Source organism: Seriola dumerili, unplaced genomic scaffold (assembly GCF_002260705.1).
Source record: "Seriola dumerili isolate Sdu_G_001 unplaced genomic scaffold, Sdu_1.0 BDQW01000079.1, whole genome shotgun sequence".
Taxonomy (NCBI): Eukaryota; Metazoa; Chordata; class Actinopteri; order Carangiformes; family Carangidae; genus Seriola; species Seriola dumerili.
In genome coordinates, this window is record NW_019174334.1 from 1,651,939 (window position 1) to 1,664,719 (window position 12,781).

At 40.7% G+C, this 12,781-nt stretch overlaps 1 protein-coding gene across 1 annotated transcript; it reads left to right on the plus strand.

Moving 5' to 3' along the window:
* Positions 1–2,594: 2,594 nt before the first annotated feature.
* On the plus strand, positions 2,595–11,570 carry mybl1 (MYB proto-oncogene like 1). The gene is made up of 16 exons (XM_022744357.1): positions 2,595–2,617; positions 5,399–5,504; positions 5,755–5,826; positions 6,110–6,202; positions 6,963–7,183; positions 7,288–7,489; positions 7,590–7,664; positions 7,964–8,074; positions 8,999–9,238; positions 9,330–9,722; positions 9,819–9,958; positions 10,109–10,223; positions 10,352–10,468; positions 10,691–10,795; positions 11,115–11,306; positions 11,445–11,570. Exons 1-16 carry the CDS (start codon positions 2,595–2,597, stop codon positions 11,568–11,570), a joined length of 2,331 nt encoding a protein of 776 aa, XP_022600078.1.
* Positions 11,571–12,781: the final 1,211 nt, after the last annotated feature.

Genomic DNA, 12,781 nt, shown 5'->3' on the forward strand with positions numbered 1-12,781 from the left:
AAATTTGTCACGGGACCTCACAGCTACAACCACTGTTAAGTGACAGAGAACAAACAAGTGTACTTCCGATACGGCATTTCAAAATATAACCAGAGAAAATACCAGAAGTAGTCATGTGGTTGAATACTGATAATACATTTTTTTTTTTTTTTAATGTACATTTTACTACACTTGATTTAGACTAGAACAGCTATAGCTACCAGTTAAGTTGCAGTATAAGGTTTTATACAAAACATACGACCATCTTATAAACCAGCTATAACATTAAAATTCTGCTTACACATAAATGCAACAGTATTAATAATCAATTCATTTTCAATTCTATGGTTTTAAATATCATTTCCTTTTTCTGTGGTATTTTTATAGTGTGGTATCTGTACTTTGATTATTAATTATTACCTATTATTTGAGGTGATATTGCAATTTAGTGGTGCCTATACTCAGATGAATCTGCCATTAATCAAATTACTAAAGACCATGCTCATAATAAATCCTGCCCTGGGGTATTTGCCCACTTGCCAATGACATGAGCAGCAGAAGAAATCTGCTCTGTACAAGATGGCCTTCAAGATCTTTACCCATGACATAAGTTGAAAATAATGGAGTAGTGTTTGCATAGCACTACAGAAAATACAAGTTTTTAAGACAGCTTTTCATACTTCTTCTGTTATGTTTATCTAGTATTACAATATCATGACATGTTTTTGTGATCACACTTCACGTAATTATTTCTTTCGAATTGACACGATTCCAAACAAAAGGCTTTTATTTTTCGAGGCAAACTAAGTATTTCCGGTCTTGTTGTGGTTCCTTTAACACAACTTTTTTTAGACTGAGAAATGACAACATTGAGAAGTAAAACAGTTAAACAGTGTCACCTACAGGTAGAAAGGCAGGACATGCGTAACATCCAAAAATCCTCCTGATCACGTTAATTTTACATAGACAGACAACGAGAGTTCATCGTCCATAAACGTCAGAAAAAGAAATGAATAGATGAACAAATAGGAATGTTTAAGATAATATGACAATTATGACTTAGTCCAAATATAATATAATACATCAAATATTCAATAAAAATTATTAATGAATTAATTACAAGTGACAAGTGTGGAATATCTCCGAATATATCTCCAAATTAACAAATGGGGTTTAAACTTCGAGTGCTGATATGTCAAAATCCATACAGACGCATTGCACCACTTACCCCTTAAAAAAAAGCTATGTCCCGAGTCGACCTACCTGCCATGAGCTGATACTACGCAGTCGAATAACAACCAGAGATGCTGTGATAAAACAAAAGGAACAGTGCAATTTGTAAACATAACATACATGAGATAACATAAATAAACACATTTTCAGTGGTAAATATTGTCTTAATATGCATTAAAGCAATAAACCGTGCAAAAAAGTTTTGTCCAGAAGGTGTCAGCAGAATACAATCCAAAGGGGCTGTAGAATGTATTGTGGGCATGCAAGAGGCTGAATGCTGTAAATATTCTCTAGAACCTTTGCATGAATATCAAGCCTTTAATATTATGCAGTTATTATCTGATTTATTACAATAGCTTCTATCCCTTGCAAGTCACCACATTGATGTAATGTCAATGCAAAGGCACTGGCCTTAGGAAGCAGCAGCATAAAGTGACATAACTCACCCATAAAGCACTCCAATATAGATATGCACCCTCTGGTAAAAAAAAAAGAGAAAAAAAGCTATATTCCATGTTCAGTAAAGCTATCTGTTTTTGTGAATACGTTTTATAATACGTTTTGTTCAACATCAACACTTATAACATTTCAGCCATGTGGATTAAGGAACAGAATTGGAGATTAGATTCATCGCGCTTGTTTCCAGTGAAATTGAGGGGCTGGAAACCTCCTGACACCCCCTCAAGGGGGCCCCTGAAAGTCCCCGCACCCCATATTGAGCCACCACCGCCCTGATGAAAAGATCCATTCTCCTGCATAAGGTGACAGTACAGTTATCTGAACTAACGCCCGCCTCCTCAAAATTTTAACCAATGAAACTAAACCTCCTTCAACTTCTTACCAATCACCCGCCAACATCTCTTCATCTGTGACCTATCAGTTTCGAGTACTGACTCTTCTTTTCACAGCCCCATTCTTGCCCAATCAGAAGCGAGGCCGCCTGCGCAGAGGGCTGGGCGCGAGAATCGGCGGGATGGACAAAAATCATAACGCCAAATAGAAGTGCAGAAAAGTAAGATAGAAACAGCCCGGACAGAGAGTAATGGGAGTAACGTGTTAGTCTCTCCATCTTAATATCGACTTTTTGTTGCGATATTTTCTTTTTAGAGAGAAGTAACAGAAGAGACACAGTGACGTTTTCCTTTGGAAAGATGTTATTGACCACAATCAAGGCTTTTACCGACAGAGCGTAATGTTATGGACTGCAATAAGTTAGCGCGCTGGCTAGCCGAATAATGCTAGCTAGATACTGCCACGGCTCAGAAGAAACCAGCAATGACTGACAGCGATTTCTATGGATACACATCTATTAATGTGGATTTTTAGAGAACTGCCAAACACAGGTTCGTCTTTGAAAAGGTTCAATCATCCCACCGACTGTCATGGACAACGCGAAAACACGCAGGTGGGTGCCAGCAATAATAGTACAGTGCTGATTATCCAGTGCGCTAGCCATCTGTCACAGTAGCGAGTGCTTCTGTGCAGCTCGAGTAAAAATAACATCAGTTGGGTTTCGATCAGTGAGCTGTGAATGCGGAGTGGACATTCACACGGCAAGTTTCATCTCTGACAACTTAACATATCCTGCATGTGCACCTGCACAGTTATATTATAAGGAGGTCCACCTATGAGATTTATGAACGGTAGTGAATGAGGAGTACCTATAATAGATACATAATAATGAACGGTTCCTCTCTCAGTAGCCTGAAAATAAGTATGGATAGTGTGAAATATAAACGATATTTAAAAGTATAGCTTGTAAATCCGAAACGTGTTCTAAACATGGGCTACACTGTTGTTTTCTAAATGTTGTTGGAACTATAAAGACAGCGAATAATATATTTTGCTCTGCATGGGAGGCGCGCAGCACACAACAGTAGTTATGTAACAGCAGCATCATTGGAAACACATTACTTTAAGGTGACAGGTCAGTCAGATAAGTTGCAATAAATAAAAGTTTTTACAAGTCAGATTCTGTGCTCTCCGAATCAAAAAACAAGGCACAGATAAAAAAAAAAAGCTACGTCAAATAAAATATGTTTCATCTTTTGACATTTGGTCCTACTGCAACACTGTGTTGCTGCCACAAGAAAAAAAAGCCATTGGGGAAAAGTACCTAAGAGTTTCCAAAGCCCTCCTTTGTTCTTCAGAAACCCCACTTTCAAAAAGTACCTGAGAAGACACAGAGTGTGTTTGTGATTAGACTTTAGAAGTTATATTGGCCTCATGAGTTATAATGACCAAGGTCTTCAGAATATTGATTGTTTACATTCAACAACAGTAAGATGCATAATATTAAAGATATTTCCAATCAAGTGCTGTCAAGTTTGTAAGTATTTGTATCAAAAACATACAATTCATGATAAAATGATAAGTCAATTAAGTTGTTAGTTGATCAACACAATATCAATAGAAAACTATATTGATAATGGATTCATCTTATCAAGCCACTGATCAAGCAAAAATGGCAAATATTTGCTGGTTCCACCTTATTTAAAGTGAGGATTTGCTACTTATTTCAGATTTTTAATGTCATAAATTAAATAGGTTTTGGACTGTTAGTCTAGCAATTTGAAGAGGTAACCTTAAGCTGTAGGAAATGATGATGGCAAAAATGAAAATAATTGTTAATTTACTGATAATTATGTGCATTTATTTTGAATTAGGTGTTTTTATCTCATCCTCACCAAATACCCCTCCTTGTTTTCACATCTGGAGAGAGTTCATTGGCTATTTTGAACTGCACATCCTGTATCTTACAATATCCTATTAACTGTTTATGACTAATGATGAAAAATCACTAATGCAGGTATTACAGTGAATGGTTGGTACATTGGGGTCTATGTTAAGTGGGTAAATAAGGTGTTAAACAAAAAGTTAAGAGGTTATATAAGTCTGGCTGTTTTTGAAACTTTTTGAACAACTGGACCGTTAGGACTTTGCCATTCCCCTGACCACACCCCAGTGCACCGCCTCCTCCATCTAAATGACGCACACACACTCGCACACCTCTGGAGGTGAAAGAGCCTGTTGATGTGGGATTGCCCCTCTCCTGCAGCCCCTTCATGCCCCTCCTGCCTGTTCAGCCTATGGTCCAGAATCATTTCCCCACTTCGCTTTGCTCTAGTGAGGGAATCAGGCCACACCAAAATTTCAACTGGCATGTTCAAGTTTCCACACTGAGGAAGAGCTTTCAACCACAGTCTGATACAAGCCCTGAGGAAAGCAGTGTTTTCCTCTCATGTGTGCTTTCAAGTACATTGTGTATTTGTGATTGCTAAGCTTTTCTATATGGTAATACATCTTGGGAACAGCAAACTTAATTTCTCCTTTATTTATTTAAGTCTGCTCCACTGCCACAAAGAAAGTGTTGCCCAGCAGCAAGTTTTATGGGAACACAGACATCCAGTGTTACCTGCCAACTTCTTGTGTCAGTAGAGAGGAATTTTGTGTTCTTGTATGTAGTCATACATGAATACATGAATACATGTTGTTTCTTTCTTTTTCACTCTGACAAGGTTCTGATAAATCCTATCATGGTCCTCTAGATAAGACAGTGACTCATACAGGGTTATCATCTTACTAAAAACATGTTACTTGAGTAATTTTTTGCGTTGCTAGAATGACTGAAATCCTTTTTGTGTTCCCTTTTACTCTATTTCCTTTTATTGCTTGTGTTGGCTGTGATCTTGAAACTGTAGTGGCCGACCACAACCAGCGAGTTTACTTGCTAACTTGCATACAGTGTGCATTGATGTTCTTCTTACACTAATTGAAGCTTGTCAAATGAAATTGACAGATGCTGCTTCATGGGTCACAGTGATTAGTTTTCAGTAGCCACATCTTTCTCCACACTTCTTTGAACCTGCATCAAAGAACAAGAAAACCTAGTTAAATTGACAAATTAATTAAAAATCTACTTAAAGCTGAGCCTTTCCCAAGTATTCTCCTTTACCCTGAGAGCCTGCTCACTGACAGAATATCCTTATAGAGAACTTTGCATGTATGTATTTGCACAAGCATAGATTTTAATTCATGTCTAATCTGGGTACAGCAGTTAGTAATTTCCATGCATTACTATATTCATATTGCTATTCCTGCTTAGAATCATTTACCTTATAAAGACATTTTGGCTTCACCAAAAAATCTGCTCTTCTCTTACTCACTCCACATTTGCCCTTTGTTTTTTTAGCAATGATGAGGATGAAGAGCTGCACTCCACAGATCCAGAGAGTAAAGAGAAGAGCAAAGATAAAAAGACACTGTGCAAAGTAAAGTGGTCCCGAGATGAGGTAAGTTTGTTGGGAGGTCTGCACTCACAGGGGTTTTGTAGGTTATTTGAGTGTTTGAAATGGAGACTTTACACTGCATGAGATTTGTATTTTATCTTCTTGTAAATAAGAGCGTGTTTAAGTACATCATAGGGGAATATTATTGATCACTGCTGTTATTTTGTTCAGTAATACAATGAAGAAAGTTCATCCTGTAGTGCCTTCACTCTGTCTCTTTTTCTTTCTCTTTCCTTCCTCTCCCTGTTTTAAGGATGAAAAGCTGAAAAAGCTTGTCGAGCAGCATGGAACTGACTCCTGGAAATTAATAGCCAACTTTTTTCCAGTAAGTATACAGTGTAATGCATTGTGATAATTAAGAATATTATGTCATTGCTTCGTGCAACACCGGTCCACCCTTTTCCATTCCAACAGTTAATAACCACCCGAACCATTTAGAAATCCCATAATTCACATTATTCCTAAATAGGATGTTTTCAACAGTGATGGTGAGTCATGCGAGCAGTGACTGGAGAGGCAGATGTATTTACAGCTGTCATGAGTAGGTATAACTGTGAAGCAGTGGATTGGTGTAATGAGGTGTTGCGCTTTGTGTGTCTCTGTCACAGGGGAGGACAGATGGCCAGTGTCAGCACCGCTGGCAGAAGGTGCTCAACCCTGAGCTGGTGAAAGGACCCTGGACAAAAGAGGAGGATCAAAAGGTAAGAGGAGATGGGAGTTTCTGTTCTGGACAGAAAGAGGGAAGACTAAATAGGTAAATGATAGGTGAGACAGAAGGAAGCTGTTGGGAGTGCTAAAGAGCTTAGTTTAAGTGAAAGAACACAATACAAACACAAATGCCACACTGTGCAATGTATCTTTTACCTTCAGACCAACAGGGCTGTGCACATGCGCAAGCTTCCTTCCCGCCAAAAACTTCCTTTGCTTAAGCTTCTTGTTTTCTTTTTTGCAAAGTCAATTCTCCACTACGTCATCCGTAATAAAACACAGACTTTCCAAGTCACTAGTTTAGAGCCGAGCCCTTCTTTGTACAGATCGAGGCTCTGATGTCTTCCACAGCTCTAAGATGAGCAATGCATTCCTTAAATGGATCACTGTTCTTCAAGAATGTCAAGAATGGTTTCTCATTCCTGTGAAATCTTGGCATCATAACAGAAACAAAGAGCTATCAATAATAGCCGGGGCTGCCAGCGATGACATCACACCGTTTTTCAGCTGGAACAGAAACAGCCAAACAAGCTCTGCTGCTTCAGTCAAAGTTTTCTTAACACTGGAGCTGCTGTTGGCTATAAATACGCAAAGAAGAAAAATGTGATTTCCCTCTTGATACAAGCTTGTAGCCTGAATGAATCCATGTACGGTCTTACTCCATCCTTTCATATGAGTGTGTGGATTATAATGTTCTGATTTAGAAATCAGAACCACCTGCTAAATATCCATCCTTTGGTGATGTTTGTCTAGGTTATCGACCTGGTACACAAGTATGGCCCCAAGCGTTGGTCGGTGATCGCAAAGCACCTCCAGGGGAGGATCGGAAAGCAGTGCCGTGAACGGTGGCACAATCACCTCAACCCAGAGGTGAAAAAGTCTTCATGGACTCAGGAGGAGGATCGAATCATCTATGAAGCCCACAAACGTCTGGGCAACCGCTGGGCAGAGATCTCCAAGCTGCTTCCTGGACGGTAAATATAACCTCACACATTCATTCCATATCTCTGCATCCAGTTTAAGTAAAGAGATGATAAAGAGGTGATCTGGTACAAAAATCCCATCTCCTCCCCAACAGGACAGACAACTCCATCAAGAACCACTGGAACTCTACCATGAGGAGGAAGGTGGAGCATGAGGGCTACCTGCAAGATGACTGCAAGACTTTGACTTCCTCTCATACCGGAGCGAAAAGACGCCACCACAGGCTGTGTCCTCCAACTCCAGCAGAGCCACAGAACTGTGATCGCAGCCCCCTGTCGATACTGGGGCCCAACCAGGTCCACTTGCAGTTTTCACTTCAAACTTATATGGTGTTTTAATCTCTTTTGTTTTTGTCCTCAGTGAGTTTTTACCTGAGCGTGTTTCTCTGTGTTTCAGATGGGGGGATATCCATATGATCCTCACAGTGGACATGTGATGGACAGTGTTCCTGAAAACTCAGGCTTCATACCGGTGAGTCTTTGTGGGTTTCTCTGCATGCTGGTGGGGACAACTTGTCACATTCTTTATTTTTCTGGACTTTCTGTAGATATCCTTGTGATTGCTAACTCTGGACTTCAAGTCAAATACTTGAATGTCCTGTTATTTTCATCTAACATTCAATAACTTACAAAAGGGGGTAAATCTCCATTGCTCCCGTAAATATTTTATGTGTAAATCTGTTTTTTTTTTTTTTTTTTGTCTGGTTTTCTTAACTCTTTCCTTTCCTCCTGTCCTCTTGACCTCTCCTCCCTGACATTTGTTTATTCCAGCCATCCTGCCTGGATGATCCTGACAGAGAGCAAAGAATTAAGGAGCTTGAGCTGCTGCTTATGTCAGCAGAGAATGAAGTCCAGCGACAAGTGCAGTGCAGAGGTCCATGTGTAAGAACACACTCTGAATGTGTGTTAGCATATTTAGCCAGCATAGCCCGCCTGTGTCTGTAGCTTACATACACTGTAAAAAGGGTCATTTTAATATTGAATATGTTACTTAAAATCAAATTAAAGTGAGATAAAGGCAGAATCTTACAAATTTTCTTGAACCAGATGTTATTTTTTAGCCTTTATCTGGTTTGATTAAATAAAATACTCTGACATTTGACTCTAAAAAATTCCCAAATCCCATCTCCTCAGTTAACTTTACCTCGCTTTAAGGAAAAGAAGATTTTAATGCTCAAGTCTAATTGACTCAGTGATGGACTTTTTGCAGTGTATACATGTGAAAACAAGATTGGTACACATCTATGCGTGCCTGTAGCCTGGTTTGCTGTAGTGTTGCTATAGTAACTACCTTCCCCATCTTGCTACTCATTCAGACTGGCCTGAGGCTTTGCTTGGTAGCCACCTCCACCCCCTATTACCATTGTTCCCAACATGAACCTGCTCCCTCACCCCCCCCCTCCCCTCCCCTCCCCAGTCCCCATGGCCACGCTCAGCCAGCAGTTTGGTTTTGAACCAAGCACTCTCTCCTGTTCCTATTCTGTTCCCCTCAACATTGTTTTCACATATCATTCACCGCATTCATTTACTACCCCATTCTTCACAGACTTCATAGTGTAAGATTTAGTGGTCAAGACTGGTTAAATACAGTGGGGTCCACTTTAGTCTCAGACTTTTGGACACCACTGTATTTTATAGTATCACCAGTGTTTTCCACATTTTCTTCCTAGTCACAGATCATTTCAAATCTGATGCATATTTACAATAATTTTACATGACATCTGCCAGTTTCACATCAAATCAGACACCAAACTGCAGCTGGATCCAAAGATCTAACACCAGTGTTGTCTCCCTCCTGTCCCTCAGAGCTTGGAGCAGTATTCAGCGTGGTCAGACAGCGTGTCAGATGACACGTTGACCACAAGTAGCAGCAGCCTGGAGGAGCAGGCAGAGAGAAGACCCTGGACAGGACCTGAGATTCCCCAGGGTCCTCCAGCGCCGCTTCCTGTCTCTCCCAGCAAGTTCCTGGCTGTGGAGGCCAGCACTGTGCTCTCCACCCTGCAGACCATACCAGAGTTTGCAGAAACCATGGAGCTCATTGACTCTGTAAGTAAAAGAAAGAGCACAACAGGGAACAAATGGAAAGCCGTATGAATTTGTTGAAAATACTCAGGAATATATTAAAGATCTACTGTAGATGTGTCTTGCTCTGCAGGACCCTGTTGCATGGAGCGACGTGACCAGTTTCGACCTGTCAGAGACAACGACGCCGCCCAGGCACAATCAGGCAGGCTACACCACTCTCCTGCAAGAGAGGACGATTGATAATTCAATGGGCTACACAGTCAATACATCGACCGCCATTTCAGGCCGAGACAAGAACTGTGCTTCATTTGGTCTGGGCAGTGTCACCTCCCTGACTCCCATCAACTCATCCAAACCCTCCCAGGGATCCATTGGGAGGAGGAAGAGAAGAGAGAAAGGGGAACCGTCTCCTTTGTGCGACAGGACCTGCTCTTCTTTTTTGGAAAATAACTCAAATTCTCCCAAGAAAACGCCCACAAAGTCACTGCCATTTACCCCGTCCCGAGTAAATGAAATCTGTTTTTCTTCACATTTCATAATCCCAAAATTTGTGGTTGCTCTGGTCATGTGACTGACGTGCCTCGTGTGGTTGTTTCCCCAGTTCTGCAACATATCGGGGGTGGAGCACCTGAATCTGGATAACCCTGCCCTCACCTCGACTCCCGTGTGTGGCCAAAGGTGTCTCCTTTACACACCGGTCCACAAAGAAACCACACCTAAGCACCAGAAAGAGAATGATGGGTAAATAACTATATAAAAAGCAGTATACATCTTTCCAGAGCTGGCATAACAACCTACTGTTACTATTCTTTGTGGGGATTTGCCACAACGTTTAATCAGCTAGTTAGAAGGAGTCTACTCTGTGTGTAATATTCTCTGTTAACTCTCTAGTTCACGGACCCCCAAATTCCGTAAAACTGTAATGATTCCAACCCCAAGGACACCGACTCCTTTCAAAAATGCTTTGGCTGCTCAGGAGAAAATGCACGGGCCCCTGAAGATGGAGGTAAGACGTCAAATGCGGCCTTCTGTCTGCATTTACCTGTGCGTCTGCATTCATGATAACTTTCTTATACATACAGTCTATGCCTGCCTGCTGCCGTGGTTACATTTATGTGTCCTTGTGTTTTTCAGCCGCAGCCTTTGGCATTTCTAGAAGAGGACATTCGAGAAGTTCTGAAGCAGGAGACTGGAGCAGACATCTTCAACAGAGCAGACGTTCAGCCAGACTACAGAGCATGGAAACATAATGTATGTGTTGCATGCACACCTTCTGCCCCATGATTAATCTGCTCTGTTATCAGAAGAAATTAATAAATACAAATGTTTTTTTGTTGAAATAAATATTTTAACACATACTTACAGATATACAAATTAAAAAATGTCCCTAAACTTAATCATAGCACTAAAATAAAATTGCAGTCTGTCGTTGATGGAAAAAAAAAAATTTATGTTTGTGTCCTTTGATTTCAGATGGATGGCCCAGCTAGAAAAGTGCGCAAGTCCCTTGTGCTAGACCCTTGGGGGAAGGACTGCCTCAACGTCCAACTCTTCCAAGAGCAGCTCAACAACGCACAAGTAAGTCACTTCAAGGACACTTGTTTAAAATCACTGGATCAGATCCTGTAGCTAGATGTGAAAACTAACTTGATAACTATTACTGATGTGTGCTTGAGTGGGGCACCTAACCTCTCAGTGAACAGCAGCAGAGAGATGTGGTTTACTGCTACTGTATTCATGCTTGACCTGTTGATTCGGCGTTTGGAATTGTCTCTAAGTGTAACAAGACATTTAACACGCTTTCATATTTGAATTGAATTTAGTGTCACCATTCCTTTTCGTTGTTAATCTACTGCTTTATTATAAACTACACCATTCACTGAAGGTCATATTGCAGGTGCCAGAGGAAAGTCTACTGACAAGCTCCTCACTGATCACCCCCGTCCCTGAGCAAGAGGAGTGCAGCCGCCCTTTGACGTCTGCGAGAGAGGAGCCCTCACTCGTCCCTGTACATCAACATCGCTTTACGAGCCCACGGGTGAAGAAGCTCCCCGCCTCCCACAAAGCACCAAAACACGCCGCTGTGCAGGTATGTGCGTCATTTATGGTTTTATGGTATAGCAGCGGTGGCAGAGATCTTCTGCCAATATGGTACATTGCAAACAAAATGATGTGAACTACAGATACAGGGTCGTGGAATAATAGCTCTTGGTCATTTTCTCTGCAGGTGAGTGAGTGGGAAGCAGTGGTTTATGGGAAGACGGAGGACCAGCTGATTATGACAGAACAGGCCCGTCAATACCTGAACCCTTACCCGTCGTCTGGCTCTACCTCAAGGGCCCTTGTGCTTTAAAGCCGTCCCTTCGCTGCGCAGGCAACACTACTACGCCCATCCAACAACTAAAACCTCCACTGAATCCTGTAAGAGACAATCCAGTGAAGACAAATGATTTTATTTTTTTTCTTTTGACGCAGAAATGCACTGCCAAGGACGTCCACAAAAAGGCATGGCTGCTGGTTTTGTTTTTCAACACGTTTCTAGGTAACTGCCCAAGTACTTCGTTGTTTATAGATTTGGCCTGTACTTTCTTTTGAACACACACAACTTGGCTACGTGAGCAGTTTTGTACAGATATGAAGAAGGCTAGATTTTTTTTTCTGCACTAGTCAGTAATGTTGAAACAACCTGCACATACCGTAGGCTGTAGAAATAGTGTTTATTACTAGCAGTGGCTGCTTCTGAGTTTTATATTGTTAATATATTGTTTAAATAACAAGAAAGACATTTTATGACGTAACGCTACTCATTGTGTATCTCCTCCAACTTGTTTTGCTAAACTGCCCCATTGCTGTGACCAGATAAAAGCCACGTACATGCAACATTTTGTAGCTTATTATCAAGACCCGTGTGTTTTTAAAATCGCACCAGGGGTTTCTAAACAGACACATACAGTACAGAATATCATTTTAACCGTCGCTTTTACATCAGAGACACAAAAATGAAGGCGTGTGGTTTTTCTGGGACAGCAGTGTTACATTGCTGAATGCTTATCCATGGTGATGTGAAGTTTTTTGCGGATGGAAATAGGAAGCTGTCAGTATTGCACTACTGAGTTGATTTTGCTGCTGAGAAAGGAGCAATGTTTTTAAGGGCAAACTGGATAGCACTTGTGATGGTATCTTTCTTTTTTTTTTTTTTTTTTAACAACACGGCGTTTCCTTTCCAAGGCCATAGTGTCCGTCGAGACATCGGTTGAATGTATTTCATTGCAATGTACATGTGTAAGAACCTCAAGAATGGAAGGGTACCTTTATGTTTATTTCTGTTTGTTTTATTTATTATCTGACAGCTCTAAAGCTTAGATATTAATATAAATCGGATACCAGGAGTTTTTTCTTTTTTTTTTTTCTTTTTTTTTTTTAAGAAGTTTAACATTGCTGACAAAACAGCCTTAAAACCCTCACTTACTCTAAAAGCAGTTCTCTCTGTAATCCAAAATGAATAGTCACCATTTCTTTGGTCAGTCGATTCAGTGTGTCACGGCCTGTGCTGACCAGTTATCA

Bases quoted from the DNA above. Each gene is read 5' to 3' on its own strand.
- mybl1 (XM_022744357.1), top strand. From the start codon at position 2,595: ATGGACAACGCGAAAACACGCAG. The intron at 7,490-7,589 runs GTCCACTTGCAG...TCTGTGTTTCAG, and splicing joins CGATACTGGGGCCCAACCAG to ATGGGGGGATATCCATATGA. The intron at 10,469-10,690 runs GTATGTGTTGCA...CTTTGATTTCAG, and splicing joins ACAGAGCATGGAAACATAAT to ATGGATGGCCCAGCTAGAAA.